General features: G+C 34.9%; 1 protein-coding gene across 1 annotated transcript in view; it reads right to left on the bottom strand.

Annotated features, from left to right (window-relative positions):
* Positions 1-280: 280 nt before the first annotated feature.
* UBTD2 (ubiquitin domain containing 2) overlaps positions 281-16,328 on the bottom strand; it is a 69,216-nt gene continuing 53,168 nt past the window's right edge. The window contains exon 3 of the mRNA XM_039352303.1: positions 281-6,466. Within this exon, the coding sequence (XP_039208237.1) occupies positions 6,069-6,466 (398 nt within the window). The 3' untranslated portion in view covers positions 281-6,068. The remainder of the gene's footprint in view (positions 6,467-16,328) is intronic.

Here is a 16,328-nt window from a genome sequence, read left to right on the forward strand (position 1 = left end):
TTATGAATGCTCTAAATAGATTCAGAATTTCAATTAGGCATAGTGCATTGCTATAATAATATATACTGTACAAGGGCATTTGCTGACCTACAGATTCCAGCAAGCCAGGACAGAAACAACCATTAAATAATTTAGCTCTAGTTTAAGAGAGAAAGAACACAGAACTTGTATTTTAAAACAAGACATATCCTGTATTATCTTTATTGTTTAACCCTCCCCAAATAACTAAAAGGCATTTCATTTTTCTTTTTAACACATAATTCTATAATATACATTTCTACCTTTTTGAAATCAAAAAGTTTTATTTATAGTTTCACTGTTCAAACAGAACTATTTGTGCTCAGAGATCTCTTGCTTTTCAGAGAAAGCAAGAATTTATTCTTGGGCTAATTAAAAAAAACCTCTTAAAAAGGTCCATACAATCCATGCATAAAGTTAATTTTTTTTTAATTTTATAAAAGTTACAGGAAGAAAAGGTGTCACATCACTGTAATTCCTCTTTCTTTTTAGCCACTGAAATTGTGTACTGGTACTGAATTACTAACCATTTGTAGAACATGAGTGCTTTTTAGATACATGGCACACAACAGTGTACAAAAAAGGATTTACCAGAAAAGAGAAGATATTTTATTCAAGAAATACAAATTGATGGTACCAGCCATCTTTGGAAGCCACTACCATGAGGCAAATAGGACATTAAACTTGAGTCCTTTGCTCAGCACATCAGAAAAGAGTGTCATTATAAACTGCCAGCTGCCTAATGCAAAACAGCTCGAAAGGCTGTCTCCAGTTTCTTGACATTCCCAGGATATGGAGAAGAGAGGCACAACAAAGGCCCTTGATAGAAGGCAATTTCATTATTTCAGTTAAAGCCCCCAAAATGGTTTGTGTATCTGTGAGTTCAAATCAAAAAAACAAAAACTCATTTAAGTTGACTTCCATCTTTGGCTTGATTTAACTACCAGGAAAGAAAAAGGGATCAAAAAGATGCATTTTTACTATTCTCCATAAAAATAATATTTGGATTTTGTGTTTGACAACATAGTTCTAGTTTGCAAACCATCTGCACTATTTCCAGAAATATTTAACCTGTGACCTTAATCAGAAGGCATGAACATAATTTTTCATGGATTGCCAATCCATGAAACCCATCACTGTTGTTCAAACTTAATTATGGAGCAAACTCAAAGGAAACCCCTCCTCCACTTTTATACTTTTTAGTTCTATACATTTACTGATATGCCTTCAAACATTCCACTCTCAAAATGAGATGGAAGAGATGGAAGGAAACAAAAGAGCTGAATTAAAGAAAGAATACTTCATGACTACATCATTATTTTAAAAACCAGCCAACTAAACTTGGGAACATGGATGCCAACCAAAAGAAATTGCTAGCATTAGTTTAATATTCTGTTGCTTTGAGTAAAATGTTGAAAATGTAGAATGGTTCATTCCTGTATCTCCCATGCACAGCATTTCTTTCTGCTATTTACATTTTGTTTGATTGAAATGGATTTTTAAAAGCACACTTGGGAGGCATTTGCAAGTGAAGTACATTGCTAGATTGATGAAGAAACTGCACTTCAAGGAAAGCGCCATATAATCATAAAGAAACACTACCTATAAATGCACAAGAATGCATGATCATATAAAAATGAAATAAATATGACTTTTTGTGTTAGAACCCAAAGAATTTCAAGTGATGCACATGATTATAACATTCAAAATGAAACAAGAAAAATCTCAGCACTAGTATGCCAATGCTTTCATTGTACCTACATGTGTACTTGTTCACATCTGTTACATTAATCTTATCTTTGGGTTTGAACGTTTAAGGAATGAAAGTACTTATGTAAGAACTTTTCTGCACCTTGTCAGTTGTTTATATCATATGTTATCAAACAAACATAATCTCCCAACTAAATATATTGCTTTTACCATCTAAGTATAAATCAGTGCTTCTCAACGTTTGTGTGACAGCGACCCCCGTCACACAAACGTGCCGCGCATGCGCGGCGGTGCCCCCAGGTGCGGCGCAGCGCCACCCCATGTGCGGCGGCGCCCCCATGTGCGGCAGCGCCCCCCCGAGGGGGAAAAATGGCGGATTGCCTTGTTTGGCGACCCCCGAGAAATGGTCAATCGACCCCAAATGGGGTCGCGACCCATAGGTTGAGAACCGCTGGTATAAATCCTAATGATTTATGTGGAATGAATTGTGAAACCATACTATTAATAAAACTGAGGGATTTACCCATCAATTTACTTTTAAAACAGTATATTACTCTATTTTTCTTATCAAATTATTTCTTGAACATTTCTTTACAGATGAATTATAATCATTTTATATGACTATTTCCTTAATCTTCTTGACAACCTTTTCTGCAGCATAAATGAAGCACAGTGAATGTTGTCTGTCTTATATTAACTTGTTGCTATGTTTTTGTACACATTGCAGTACAAGCCCTTTTGTCTTTCAAACTATTCCAGGAAAAACAAATTGTAGACTATCCATTAATTCTGAAGCATATAGTACTGACACCTTTGCCAGACAAGGGGACAAACAGACTTATTATTGGATATATTTGTACTCTAATTCAACAGCAAAAAATGTTAATTAGAAATGTGGGAATTTGATGTGGCTATTAGGAAAATGGTTGTTTGCTTTTGATAATTCGGCCAAATATTATAGTGTTATAATATATACTTTCTTACATAGGAGTGGAGAGGGAGGCACATTTCATAGACACTGAGCTGGCAGTGAATCAGAATCCGGAGTACACACAAATGCAGTTTAATACAGTACTTGCTTGAACCTCTGTTAAAGCAACAAATGAAATTGTTCTGTCTTGCAGATTAACAAAATTAAAAACCTATAGTAAGCTTATTATTTACTAAAAGTCGGATGAGGGTGGTAATGATATATTATAAACTATAATCTTTAAACTAACTTCTCTGGAGCAGAAAAAGAAAGAAATAATACACTCACCAGACTCTTCCTTTGTTCTGAGAAACAATTAAAAAATTGTCCCAATATGCATTCTGTTCATGAAAGCCCACTAGGGGCTGTGAGAAATACAGAAACTATTCTAATGTATTCTGGAATTGTTACTTCAGAGCAATATGGTTACTGATGAACACTTTACAGCCAGCTATATTCCAAATGTTATTTTTTTTTTACAAAATTATTACAGTAATTCTAAAAAGCCTATAATCATGTTGGCTAGCATTCTTGGGCAGCTGTTGAGGATCCACGATTGAATCCTGATGCATCAACACTGAAAAGCATCAACTTCCTTCTCTGAACAACAGGACAAGTCTCTAGTCTCAATGAAGAGAAAAAGAAAAGGAAGCAGTGGCTGTTCCTTGCTCTTTTGATTTACTTATTAATTGACAATGCTCATACTGGATAGATTTGCCTATCATATTTTTCGTACAGATTTGAGTGATTGCCAATGATAGGAAGGAGCTGATGCTCACTTTGTTTGTGCTGATTTCACCATCCCTATCTCCATATTTGAGGCAGCACTACTGTAAATATAATTCACTGGGGGACAATCAAACTTAATTTAATGAACTGGGTGAATACATAAAAAAGGGAAATAGTTACAAAAATCATCAGACTATATATGCTTTCACTTTTTCCTTAATAGCTGCATTTTTTCTCCCTTTTCTAAATAGTCCTGGGGAAAAAAAGTGCTAAATAATAAATTTTGTCATAGTTTTGCTGATGTGTAATCCCGTAACTTGCACAATATGTAGTGCATATATCTTATCCAAGCACTGCCCAAATAAATGAAAATTCTAACATTGTAGATATTTAGATTGCACTTAAAGCACATCCAGACCTTACTTCATTTAATCCCAATATTAAAAAGAATCCCTAGTGATATGCAGAATTTTGAATTCATTCAATGATTGTTGAGCTCTTAATATTAGTTTCAGGAAATGGGAAACTTAATCAACATTTTGAAAACCGTTACTGTTTACTGAATATTTCTATGAAAACATTTTAATTATTAACTGACCCTAATCTACATAGAAATATCAGACAGTAATAGACAATGGCCAGAAAAGTTCTATAGTTCTGATGCATTCATGTAAATATAAAAACTTATTTCCAAATTTAAAAAAAACGGGATAGTTCATATTGTATCTTTTTTTAAAAAATCAATTTAATCAAAACTAGAAGTTTTGTAGCTGTAGGGTCCATGTGCATAAAGATAAATCAGATTTGGTATTTAGCCAGCAAAAGTGGTGTCAGAGATGATGACATTACTACCAAACACAGGAACATGTCAGAATCAAGGAGCATGTCATGCCCCATTTTAAAATAACGTATTTGACGAGTATGCTAACTGTTCTGATACACCTGGCCAGTGCCATTTTCCAAATGTATTTTATTATTCTAGAGAGAATCATTACTAATTTTGCTCAAAGCACTCTTAAAAGGATATATACTGTACCTAACGCCTCTAAAGAATGTCTTACCTTCAAATTCTAAAGGGAAAATCCTGTACGATATTGCTAAGATTCACATTGACCTCTAGATAAATGACGTCATTTAAAATCTATCGACTATAGAAAGTTATAATCTATTTGCCACAGGCACTGTTTATACACTGTTAAATGCATAAGTATGAACAGGTGTCGTGAAAGAGAAGAGCATATGGAAGATGCTCTCTTATTTAAAAGTTTATGGGGTATATATGCTGCTTTTACAAACTAAATGAATCCAGTCTTAATGCAAGCTTCCATCTCTACAACTTATTTATGGATTCAGGGAAAACATAAATATACATGCAATGCAGAATCCCCCAAAATGTACTTATGGGTCTAATGGAATATTTGAAAGATCTAGTGTTATACAGTCTATAATATTTTCACCTGCTAGTGAGGCTTTTTTTTTTCAATCCTTTCTCATCACCTTCTCTCATTCTGTGTACAATGGCAGTGTATGCGTGTGTGTGTGTGTGTACATACATATGTTTATTTAATTTGAGTAGGAATAAAAACCTCAGTCTTGATTATGCAAGAAAATACAAATATCAGTGGGTAAAAATGCTATCAAGCAAGCCGAACTCTTATTAGAAAAGTGTATGAAACCAGCTTGTGCTTTTTCCTAATTAGTTCATTGCTATTTTGAGGGTAAAGAAGGTTCAAAACTATTATTTTAAACATCAGAGGTGAACATATTAAATAAAAGATGTCCTGTGCCTTTATTATTCTCAAGCTGGTGTACTTTGAATGTTTGATTTTTCACCAATCACAACAGTGCACATTTAGTAGGCCCTTTTATTGGTGACAGGGATTTGTACGTCAAGTTTCCTTATAGTGGACAGCTTACAGTAGACAAGAAATTTATGTATTTAATAAATTATTGCCCAATTTTTCAGAAGGCAGGATTTATACACCCTGAAGTCAGCCCTAGCAAATAGCTATTTGTTGCTAAATCGGAATGTACCAAAACGTTTAGTAAAACCTGAATTTGAGAACATACCATTATTGGAGTGTACCTCTAGTTCTTTGCTACTCATTATTAAGCAGGAGTCTTACTGAGCCAGTAAATAAAACCCTAATAGAAACAACCCCTACAAATATCACAGCATGCTAGATTAACCAGGGAAGCTACAATGATCAGCTGAACTATAAGTGACACTGATTTCATGAAGCAGTTCAATTTGGTTTAATCCTTTAAAAAAGTGCTTTTCACCTTCATGGATCAATACATCACTTACAATTCAAACCTCAGTTTCAGCTTTATCTACCTTGACTTTCAGGCTCACTCTATCACAAACATTTTTCCATTTACTTTGCTAAGAGTGGTGTCAAGAAATACTAAATTGAACAAAACCCCCAAGTATAGTTTAGAAACAGGGACTGTATGTTTATACATAGATTTGTGTGTGCATATATTTGATTATGTGTGTTTTTACCTAAATTCCATCACAGATGGAGGGTTTGCTGGTCATTGCTTGGAACCAAACCATTTGTAGGAGAGGATGGAAAGTAAAAAAGTTCCCACATGATAAAAGAGCAGGGAAAGGGAAGAAGAGGCATACAGGCAAAAATCAGTTCTCCACCAAGACAGGATTTGTTAAGGGCTGGCTCACAATTACTTGCACCACATAATCCCTTGGTATTTTCAGTTCCTCCAGTTTCATTTTGTCTGCGAGTGGCCGGCCTGAAAAAAACCATCGCTGACTTCTAGGTTCTACCCCTTCCACTGTGTGTAGTCGTCTCTTCATGTGATACACAGTGTCCATACTGCGGACCACAAGTTTGAGGTCTTTGCCTGTTGAGAGGCGTAAACGAAGCTGGCATTCATGACCCGAGTTAGGCGGCGGATCCGGAAAATCCAGAGTCTCTAGATCACCCTTCTCTTCTATCATGTTGATAGGTGGAGCAAGGCAGTAGACAGGAAGCTGGTATCTGTTTCCCAGTTCATCGTAGCACTCTGTAAGAGCACCTTTGGAAGAAAGGGGGGGAAATTCAGTAAATAACACATTTTTTTTTTAAATTAAACCAATGTTGCATTTCTTGAATTGCTTGAAATATTTTTAGGCACAACATACAGCAGGCAACTTTTATCATCCACTCTCTTCAGAATTATAAGTATTTTCTAGTATTACAGTGTATGTATATGTTATTGGGGGGGGGGAAAGGGTAGTTTATCAACGGCAAGTTGTAGGCAATGAAGCAAAAAAGTACAAACACATTCACCTTTGTACCTAGTGCTATTAGAGCATATAGTGTGTTAATTTCAAGCCTTGCTCACATGCACATGTTATTTTAATTTACTTTTAGCTTCATAAGAGTATCATATTCAGAAAATATAAATAGGCACAGTATTACCAATTACAGAAAATGTATGTATTTTAAGTGGCGGCCTGTCACTGAAAGCTTGAGTATATCAGGCTCTGATTTATATATAAAGGAAAAAAAAGGTCACATTTCAGAGTGTTGCAGGATACTGGACAGCCATTTGTCTGAAATGGTATAGGTTTTCCTGCCTTCGCAGGGGGTTGGGCTAGATGACCTCCAAGGTCCCTTCCAACTTTATTATTGTTATTATTGTTATTATTAGAAATTACTGTACCATCTAAAAAGTATACAGGTAGTCCCTGACTTATTATAACACTTGAAATCAGAACTCCTGTTGCTAAGCAATACAGTTGTTAGGCAAGACAACTTCCTGCTGGCTTCCCATAACCTAGTTAATGGAGAAACTAGCAGGAAGTTGCAAGACCCAGCAGGCTGGCAGGCACCTAAATTGCTGGGTGGAGGAAAGTGCGAGGAAGTGGGTGAGGGTTGAGGATGGTGTGAGGGAGCCACGGCAAGGCTCAGGGAGAGTGTGAGAGGAGATGCAAGGGAGATGTAGTGAGAATTGAGGAGGGTGCGCAAGGGTTTGAGGAAGTGGACCGATGGCTGGGGAGGTTCCACCAGGGTGAGAGAAAAGCGCAGAGAGGCTCAGGGAGGGGGAAACTTATTACCACAAACTGTGACCTTTCCTGCCAGCTTCCCCACTGACTTTCTAGGGAAGCTGACCGGGAAGGCCATGAATGGCAACCACACGATTGCAGAGGACTGCAACAAACTGCAAATGCGAGCCAGTTGCCAAGCACCCAGGTAGCAATCACGAGACCACGGGAATGTTTCAATGGCAAGAACTCAAGAGAACCTTTCATGTTAAAGATATTCTTTTGGGGAGGGCGGGGGGGGACAATTTCAGAAAATAAAGACTATTCCAATACTGTTTTCAAACTTTGGTTTCTTTCCTGCTCTGTTTCTAAAGACATGAAACTTTGCTCTTGCTTGTTTTTAAAATATCTTGAATGAGACAATATGGCGATCATAAGATTATTAGCTTTAACACAATATAAGTCCTCCTTATTATTCTCCTTATTATTCTATTATTATTATGTGGGGTTTTAAATATTTCTGTTGATAATTACTGAATATGCTTCGCTATCTAACATATACTGGAACAGACCAGCCTATAAAGTAATAGGGGCCATCACATTATGTTAAATTCCTAGTAGAACAAATAAGAATATCTATCATGAAGATATGACATGACCTAAATTAGTGAGATTTGATATTTCTGTATTAAAAATAAGGCTTCCCTGAATTTTGAAACATATACTGGCGCTTCAAATTTGTCCATGACAACCTAGTCTTTTGAATTTCTTCAGTTACTGATTTTATTTGAAGCGCTTTGGCTCATCAACTTAAACATTTCGGCCATCAAAAATACCAAATAAGTTTACAAATAAGTTTAACACTTCTTTTCATTTCTCTATTTTTATTGTTGTAAGCTACTTAGTAGCCCCAAGGCAAGGTAGGCACAAATAAATTTAACAAATACGTAATAAAATAATACTGTGGGAAAAATGCAAAATGTGACAAGTAACAAATAAAGCAGGGCTGAAGTTAAATACTCAGTAGGTCTTTAGGTGAGCACAATTTCTTTCTGGAAGAGAATTTCAAGGAAGGAATATTAAGAAATATATATTAAAACAAGGCAAACATGATTTTTATGCAATCCGTGGCCAGAATTGAGAAGGTTAACTCCCTATGTTGGTCAATTAAAATTTAATAGATGCTACCAAAGAAAAGGTGAGACAAAGCTGAATTTTCAACAGGTGACATCTTAAGGATGTGACATTCATAGAATCAACTTGAACCTTTGTAATAATGAAGTAAGTTCTTAATATGATATACTTTAAATATTAAGAACTCAAAGGAAAAAAAAGCAATTGGCTGATATTTATTAAAAAAAAAAACAAATGGAAGTGACTTTTATAGCTACTCATCTTATATACCATATCCTGAGAGCTTCATATAAACATTAATATTATATAAAAAAACACAACAAAAACTAGCACAGCACCCCAAAAGCTTAGAAACAACTGATTAGTTGTAGAATATACTATAAACCACATATTATGGTATATTTTATTTTCTTAGCATTATGGAATTCCCATCTGTTTTTACAAGCCAGAAGCATGATCATTCAGTACATATTTATATCAACTGATGAAAAACTGTTAAGTCTAATGATGTTTGAAAATACTGAGAGAAACCAAAAAGCACTAAATTCATGTAACTAGATTCAAGATAAATGAGATTTGCTCAATTGGTTGTGATAAAACAAGAGATGTCTATGCTTATATAGTTCACAAGTTTGTCCCATTTAAATGAAATACCTATATCAGGGGTAAGCAACCTTGGCTCTTTTATGACTCGCATAGCTGGCTCAGGAATTCTGGGAGTTGAAGTCCACGAGTCATAAAAGAGCCAAGGTTGCCTACCCCTGACCTATATTATGAAACTGTCTCTGGCTCATGTCAGAGTGAACCTAAGCAAAAGTCACTTTTCTCCTCTTTTTGTTCTCTGTGCTTCTATATGAAAGATCCTGCAGTTCCAAGTTCCTTCCTTCTTATTTAACAGTGACTGTTATTACAAGAAATAAAATATTTAATAATAATAATAATAATAAAGTTGGAAGGGACCTTGGAGGTCATCTATCTGCATTTGAGAAAATGCAGGTAGTCCTTGACTTACAACCATTTGTTCAATGAATGAAATTACGACAGTGCTAAACAAAGGGACTTATGACTCCTGCCTGAATTTATGGCCACCGCAGCACCTCTGTGGTCATGTGAACAAAATTTAGGTGCTTGGCAGTTACACCAAGCCATTGTAGTTGATTGCAGGAATTCTTATCTTCTCCCCCCCCCCGCATAAAATTTTTAGGTGCCATAAGATAAAATATTATGAGTTATAAGAAGGAAGGGGTATAGTACTGTGGCTGGAAACTAAGACTCATGAAATATGAAGGAACTAGTAAGACTAGTGCCACCGAATCATCCTCTTCCATATATGTCTTAAGAGTTTTCTGACAGGTGATTTGATATTCATTTAAAAAAAAAAGAGAATCCACAACAGAGTTGTCAGCTTGTACTGTTCAGAAATTTCCTGATACTTGTTCTTAATTTATTTCTCCTGCATTGATAATAATTGGAGAAAAGAAGAATGCCAATTATAGTTTTTCGTCCTCTTGTAAGGGGCACAGCAAGAAGATTGGACAGCTTTGCCTTTGGATACATTTCCTACGGAGTTCATTGCTTGAGTACCAATTATAGAAAAGAGATACTAGCAGAAGTTCTTGCTACCACAAGGATATTTCTGAGTGCTGAAAGGAAAGTGAGCAATATTCTAAGATTTCTGAAAACATGTCAGTTCTAGGCTAAATCTTGTTTTGCAGTTAACAGAGATACAACGTAACAATTATTTAATCAATGCAGCAAGTAACAGTTCTATTGCAATGTTGGGGGTCCATTTCTTAGAGTAGGAATCCTCAAACTTGTGATATCATGACCCTCCTAAAATGACAAATGAATTTTGCAAACCATCTCAGAATGAAATGAACAGGATTAGGTTTGGGCAAGAAATCATTTATTAAGATACAAAGTTGTTATGTATCTTAGGCTTTTGTCTTATCATGAAATAAAACCTTTTCCATTTTAAACAGCTAGAAATTGAAAATAATTGATAAAATATTGAATTTCACTAATACATACACCTCTACAGATACTCTATAAAAGATTTGGACACATAAGATTTATATGCCACACCAGAAATCACCAACCACTGCTAACCTATCCACCAATCACTGTGTAGCTTGACAGATACCACACACTGAAATCTTACCACCTCCCAAGTGGTGTTCCAGGTTTTGTTCCCCATTTTCTCTGAACAAACTCTCAGCAAAACATGACATGAGTTTTGTGTGGGCAAAACAGGAGCATTGTCAAAATTCACTCCAGAGTTGTGTTCTCTGCCTTGTCAGTGCAAACAAGTAAGCAGGAAAGGTTGGACAATGTGTTGACTTTGCCTGAGCAAGATAATCAGGTGTGTTTTTTTTTGTAGCTCCCAGGGTTCCATCTGAATTACAGTATACAGTAAGATTAAGGAGATTCTAGGTATATTATAAAATAGTATCATCTCATCCTGAGATGATTTATAATGGTTAAGTGAGAAGATCTGCTACAAATCTATCCATTTTGTTTTCCAGAACCAATTAACTTCATTTCTCTCAATTCTTTCTTAAGTCTATACAGAGATCTAAGTTGTGGATATGCAACTTGTATAAGTTCAGCATCCTAATATTATTAGGACTTTGTTCTCTGAATCATTATGTTTTAATGCTAATATATTAGCAACATGGCTTTAAAATTACCCAAAAAATCATCTTTAGATAAGACTCAATTCCTATTAATCCTTAATGACCTATTAGTTGCCTATTCAGTTTTGTGCTAAAGATTATTTACTATGCTTATACTTTGTTGTATTATTATATGCTTTTAATTCAGTATTGGAAAATATTTTAAATGCATAATTATCTGAGATTTAAATTAATGTGGAAACTACACTTAGACAAATGATTTTTGGATACTGGAAAACATGAACTGTAATCCCATGAGCTAGATTTATTTCAGCCATTATTTTCAGTTATTTAGTTATTATTTTCTCTGCTTCACATAGGTAAAATAATCATGACAGTGCTCTCCTTGATCCGTTGGACACTCAAGTAGCTTTAGCAAAGAGAATATATGCTAATAAAGGAAAATAACCCAAGAAAGTATTTACTTGCCACTTGAGACATATGTCTATCTTGGAGGTTTCTCCCTCAAGTCATTGAGCACTAATGGTGGCTTTTCCCTCAGTGCTTTAAATATTTCCAAATTGCTGCTCTATTGCTGCCCTAGTATATACATACATAAATCTTTTATTTTGTTTCAATGATATTCTAGAACTGAGATGCATTACAAAAAATGTGTTTCACAATTTATAAGTCAAATTCACTTCATGATTTTTAATGATGCAATAATTTTACATTTGTACATAAGCCAATAATGCATGGTGGTTTCCCAATCTCTTTTTGGTTCTTTGAAAGCTTCAAAGTTTCAACACTATTATGCATCCGCCAACGAAGAAAAAAATGGAGCCCTTGTGAGAAAAAGTTCCCCATTTTATTATAAGTCAATGGAGATTTAAATTAAAGCAGTTTGCTTCAGGATAAAGGAGTACATGTATGTATAAACTGAGAAAGTTTTGTGCAAATTCAGAACCTCTTTTAAAATGTTCTATTGGGATTTTTCAAATCACAATACATGTTAAAATATTTTTAAACTTTTCACAGCAAAGTAAATAAACAATTGTGCGTATTTTTGCAATCTACATAAACAGCCACAGAATAGCTCAGAAAATAATAAATAGCTCATGAATAATCTATAATGCCTTCTTCACTAGAATCCTCTCAAAGCACTGGCAAGGTTCTACATCTCTTTAAACTTATCTTCAAAAAGATTCCTTATACGTAATTCTTCCACTTATTTCATTTGTTACCACATATGCTTCATTTATTCATCCAAACTTGCATGGGTACATATGTCCAGATTATCAAGTAAAGGACTTTTTCCGAAACTGTATCACATACACATGCACTTCTAAAAAGTAGCAAATGGTTACTTTTAAAGTTGGGGATAATTATCTCAATCTATTGTTCAAATCCACACACACACTTTATTTTTCCCCTCATATACACATGCATGCAAGGAAGAATACCTCAAAAAGGTGTTGGTTAAATATATTTAGCTCTTAGCACAGAGAACTGAGTTAGGCAAAACGAAAGCTTAATTACAGTAAAGCATCCTATCAATAGATTCTGGAAAAATTCTGACTTCAAATCCTAAAATAACTATGAATATAAGTGGATACTTTTTGATAAATTGTTCTTCCTCAGCTTAATTTTCTTCATAAGATTATCATAAGATTAAAATGGGATGAACTCAAAATCCTGGAATGACAAGTTACAAATTAGAATGATTATGTCCAAATGTAATGTTTTTAAGTACGGTCTTAAAGACTCTGAGCTTCATAAAAAGTGTGAACTGCTTATCTTTATTGGAAAACATTAATTCAAAGATCAGTTGATAAATAATAAAATCAAAATTCAATCATTGAAATCAGAACCATGTATGCTGATCCACTAATATTTAATAGTTCTTTGGTACATAAAACCATTTTAGTCTGAAGTTCAAATTTAGTTATTATTAGTTTTTAGTACATATTTCATTGGTTTTAAGATGTCCACTGTACAGTACTAGAATTCTAACAAATATTTTGATTATATGTTTCTGAATACAATTACTTTTTGTTTGAAATAATAAAACTGCCAAAACCCATAATCACCAAATTTACAAATCCAGCAGTTATCTCCCCCCCCCCCATCTAGATCTAATGCTGTGCATTTATCTGTAGAGAATGAATTTCAGAAGAACATTTCCTAATTACTTGGGCCACTGGTAAATCAAACTACAATTCCTGTGTGCAATAAATGGCTCCCATTCCCACCACTGCTGGGATGTCAGAAGATGGACTTTCTCTTTGCATCAGGGAACAACTTTTCCAAACTCATGTTTTATGAGTATGCTCACAAAAATGTAAATATATATCTAATTAATTCTACACCGTGTTTGTGTGCAATTTATCATTCAGATTGCTACATCTAATTTCCCTGGCAGGATATTAGTGCAATATTATCAGCTTCAAAAGCTAACAGCTGTGCATTTTATTAAGCTTCCCCCTCCCCCTCCTGTTTATATCATGGAAGATCAACCCAAAAGTCTTTTAGGCACATTCCTGTCTTTTCAGATAATTAATTTACATCAAATTAAGTTTGCGATCATTTAACCAAATAAGCACAATCAACCATCATTTATCTTAAGAAGAAGCAAATTAAGATTTATAATGTCTAGAAAGCTTATAAACTGAATGTACAAATCATGGGATAAAGTTAAACATACTAGAAATATTCATGAAATCTCTGTAGAATTTCAGCATTTTTATTAAAGCCTAATTTTAATTATTAAGATCCATGGATACTATTCAGTATAACATTTAGAGAAATACTCCTTGCATGCACTTTATTTCAAAAATAGACAATAAAATTAAAACAATTTATTATTTTATTTCATATAGTACAACAAAATAAAGTTTGTCTCAGGATCCAAGAACTGTTTAGAGTTCACTGACAGGAAAAATAATTAGGAATGTCAATTCCTTTTCCTAATCTCCATAGCAGTAAATTATATATTTTAATTATTATAATTCACTTTCCATTTAAGACAATTCTCCAAGTAGGTAATAAAATCCTCCATCAACATGGTTAAATTTTGAATTTGTAAACAATAACAGCAACCCATTATTATTTTTAAAATTCAACAGTCTGATATACAATGATCAGATCTGTCACTTTGACAATACCTGAACTTTATTGCAGGAGTCAGCAATGTAGAGCAGATGGCCTGCCTCCTGTCTTCTCAGATTCATGTCTCTCCCTCATAGTTGCCATCAATTTGCAGTTAACAATGCCAAGCTGCTATGATTTGTGGTAAAGTAGGCACAGCTGAAATTCTGCTGCAGAAGAATTAGAAAGATTCCCTGATTTTTAAAATAGCATATTGCTATTTGGAGAAGGGCAAAGTTTGCTGTTGACTGCTTACTAAATGCTTAGTACACTAACAAAAATTTCTGATAATGTGACGATCCCTTGAGAAATTACAATATTGAAGAACCTCCATTGCATAAATATACTTTCTCTTGCACTCATTATAAAATCTATGGACTTTTTATTGCTTCTACCTTTCTCCATTAGTTAATAACACTGGAGTACCTACAACCTATACTGTGGGTTTGGAAGACTGCACTCTTTCTCTTTCATACGTATACTGTAAGGAATGTAATCTCACCCACTGGAAAAAGATACATAAAAAGCTCAGAGACATATTTATCAGAGAGATGTTGAGTGAATAGGTATAGAATCAAAATTATTTGATAGAAAATAAGCTGGAAATGATCAATGGCAGCCTCTAACTCATCTTGGAAAGAAAAAGGATTGGACTTGGTTAATATTTTAATGGTTTTAACAAATTATATTTTTAAATATTTTTAATGATTTCTGTGGTTTTTTTAAATTTTCAATCTTGTAAGCTGCCTAGATCTTGTGGCAGTGAGATCGATAGCTGTATACATTTAATAATATTTATCAAATTTAGAGACTACCCATCTCACACACAGAGCAACTCTGGGCAGTGTATAATTAAACACATAAATACTGCATAAAAATATTAGATTTCAATATGAGGCAGTTAAGAGAAGAATAGAATTAAAGTTAAAAAAGAGTGGAGGGCCTCTAAGGCGCTAACCAACTCCAAGTTTGTGTGCTTCTCTGAGCATCCCAAGTGGGCAGAGCCAGGTGTTTAAACTCTTTTGGAAGAGCAGGAAAGTGGGGTCCTGCCTCATTTCTCGGGGGGGGGGGAGGTTATTCTACAGGGAAGCAGCAGCAGCAGCAGCAGCAGCAGCAGCAGCAGCAGCAGCAGTAGAGATTCTCTTCCTGGAACCTGCCAGTCAAAATTCTTTGACTGAAGGGACTGTAACATGGGTGGGTGGGATGGGTCGATGTAATGGGAAGAAGTCCGTTCTGCAGGTAAACTGGCCACAATGACATGTAGGGTTTTAAAGTGATAACCAACACCTTGAATTGGACCCAAAAACAAACCAGCAACCAGTACAGCTCAGGTAGTGAAGGTGTTATATTTGCCATCCTTGGGGTGCCCAAGATTTCATGTGTGATCACATTCTTACCAGCTGAAGCTTCTGGAACTTTTCAAGGATAACCTCACGTAGAGTGTGTTGCAATAATCTAAGCGGGAAATGACCCAGGAAGAGTGACTGAGAGAAGAGCCTCCCTATCCTAAAATATTTGGAGACAGATAGTTAGATAATCTAAGGTTGCAAACTAGACTAGAAAGTGGAAAAACCTTCTGGAAGTTGGTAGAAAATCAATTCTGTATTGATGCCAAGAAAATTGTATGGAATTATGCATGTAGACACCAGAAGTCAAGCTTGATGTTTTTATGTAAAGCAGAAAATGAGAAAATAATTTTCTGAGTTTATGAGTAGAAGTCTCAGTCTCTCCTCCCAGAATTCTAGCCTCATGTTCAGCTTTGGGAAAGTAGGATGGTAGTTCCTGCTGCCACCATCAATCTTCCAATGGGTGCCCACCTGGCACTTACCCCTTGATTTTAGTGTGTGAGACAAAGGTTTCACAATCTATGCTACCTTTCTGGAAATTTAAATGTCAAAATATTAAAACTAAAATGTCCCCTCTATGCCATATGGCTCATAGGCATGTGGCTAAAAGATACAGCCCCTTTTTATATCTTTGGGAAATAAAACAATATCTTAAGAAATAAATAAAA

This window comes from Crotalus tigris, unplaced genomic scaffold (genome assembly GCF_016545835.1).
Source record: "Crotalus tigris isolate CLP2741 ecotype Arizona unplaced genomic scaffold, ASM1654583v1 scf7180000017568.12009008, whole genome shotgun sequence".
Taxonomy (NCBI): Eukaryota; Metazoa; Chordata; class Lepidosauria; order Squamata; family Viperidae; genus Crotalus; species Crotalus tigris.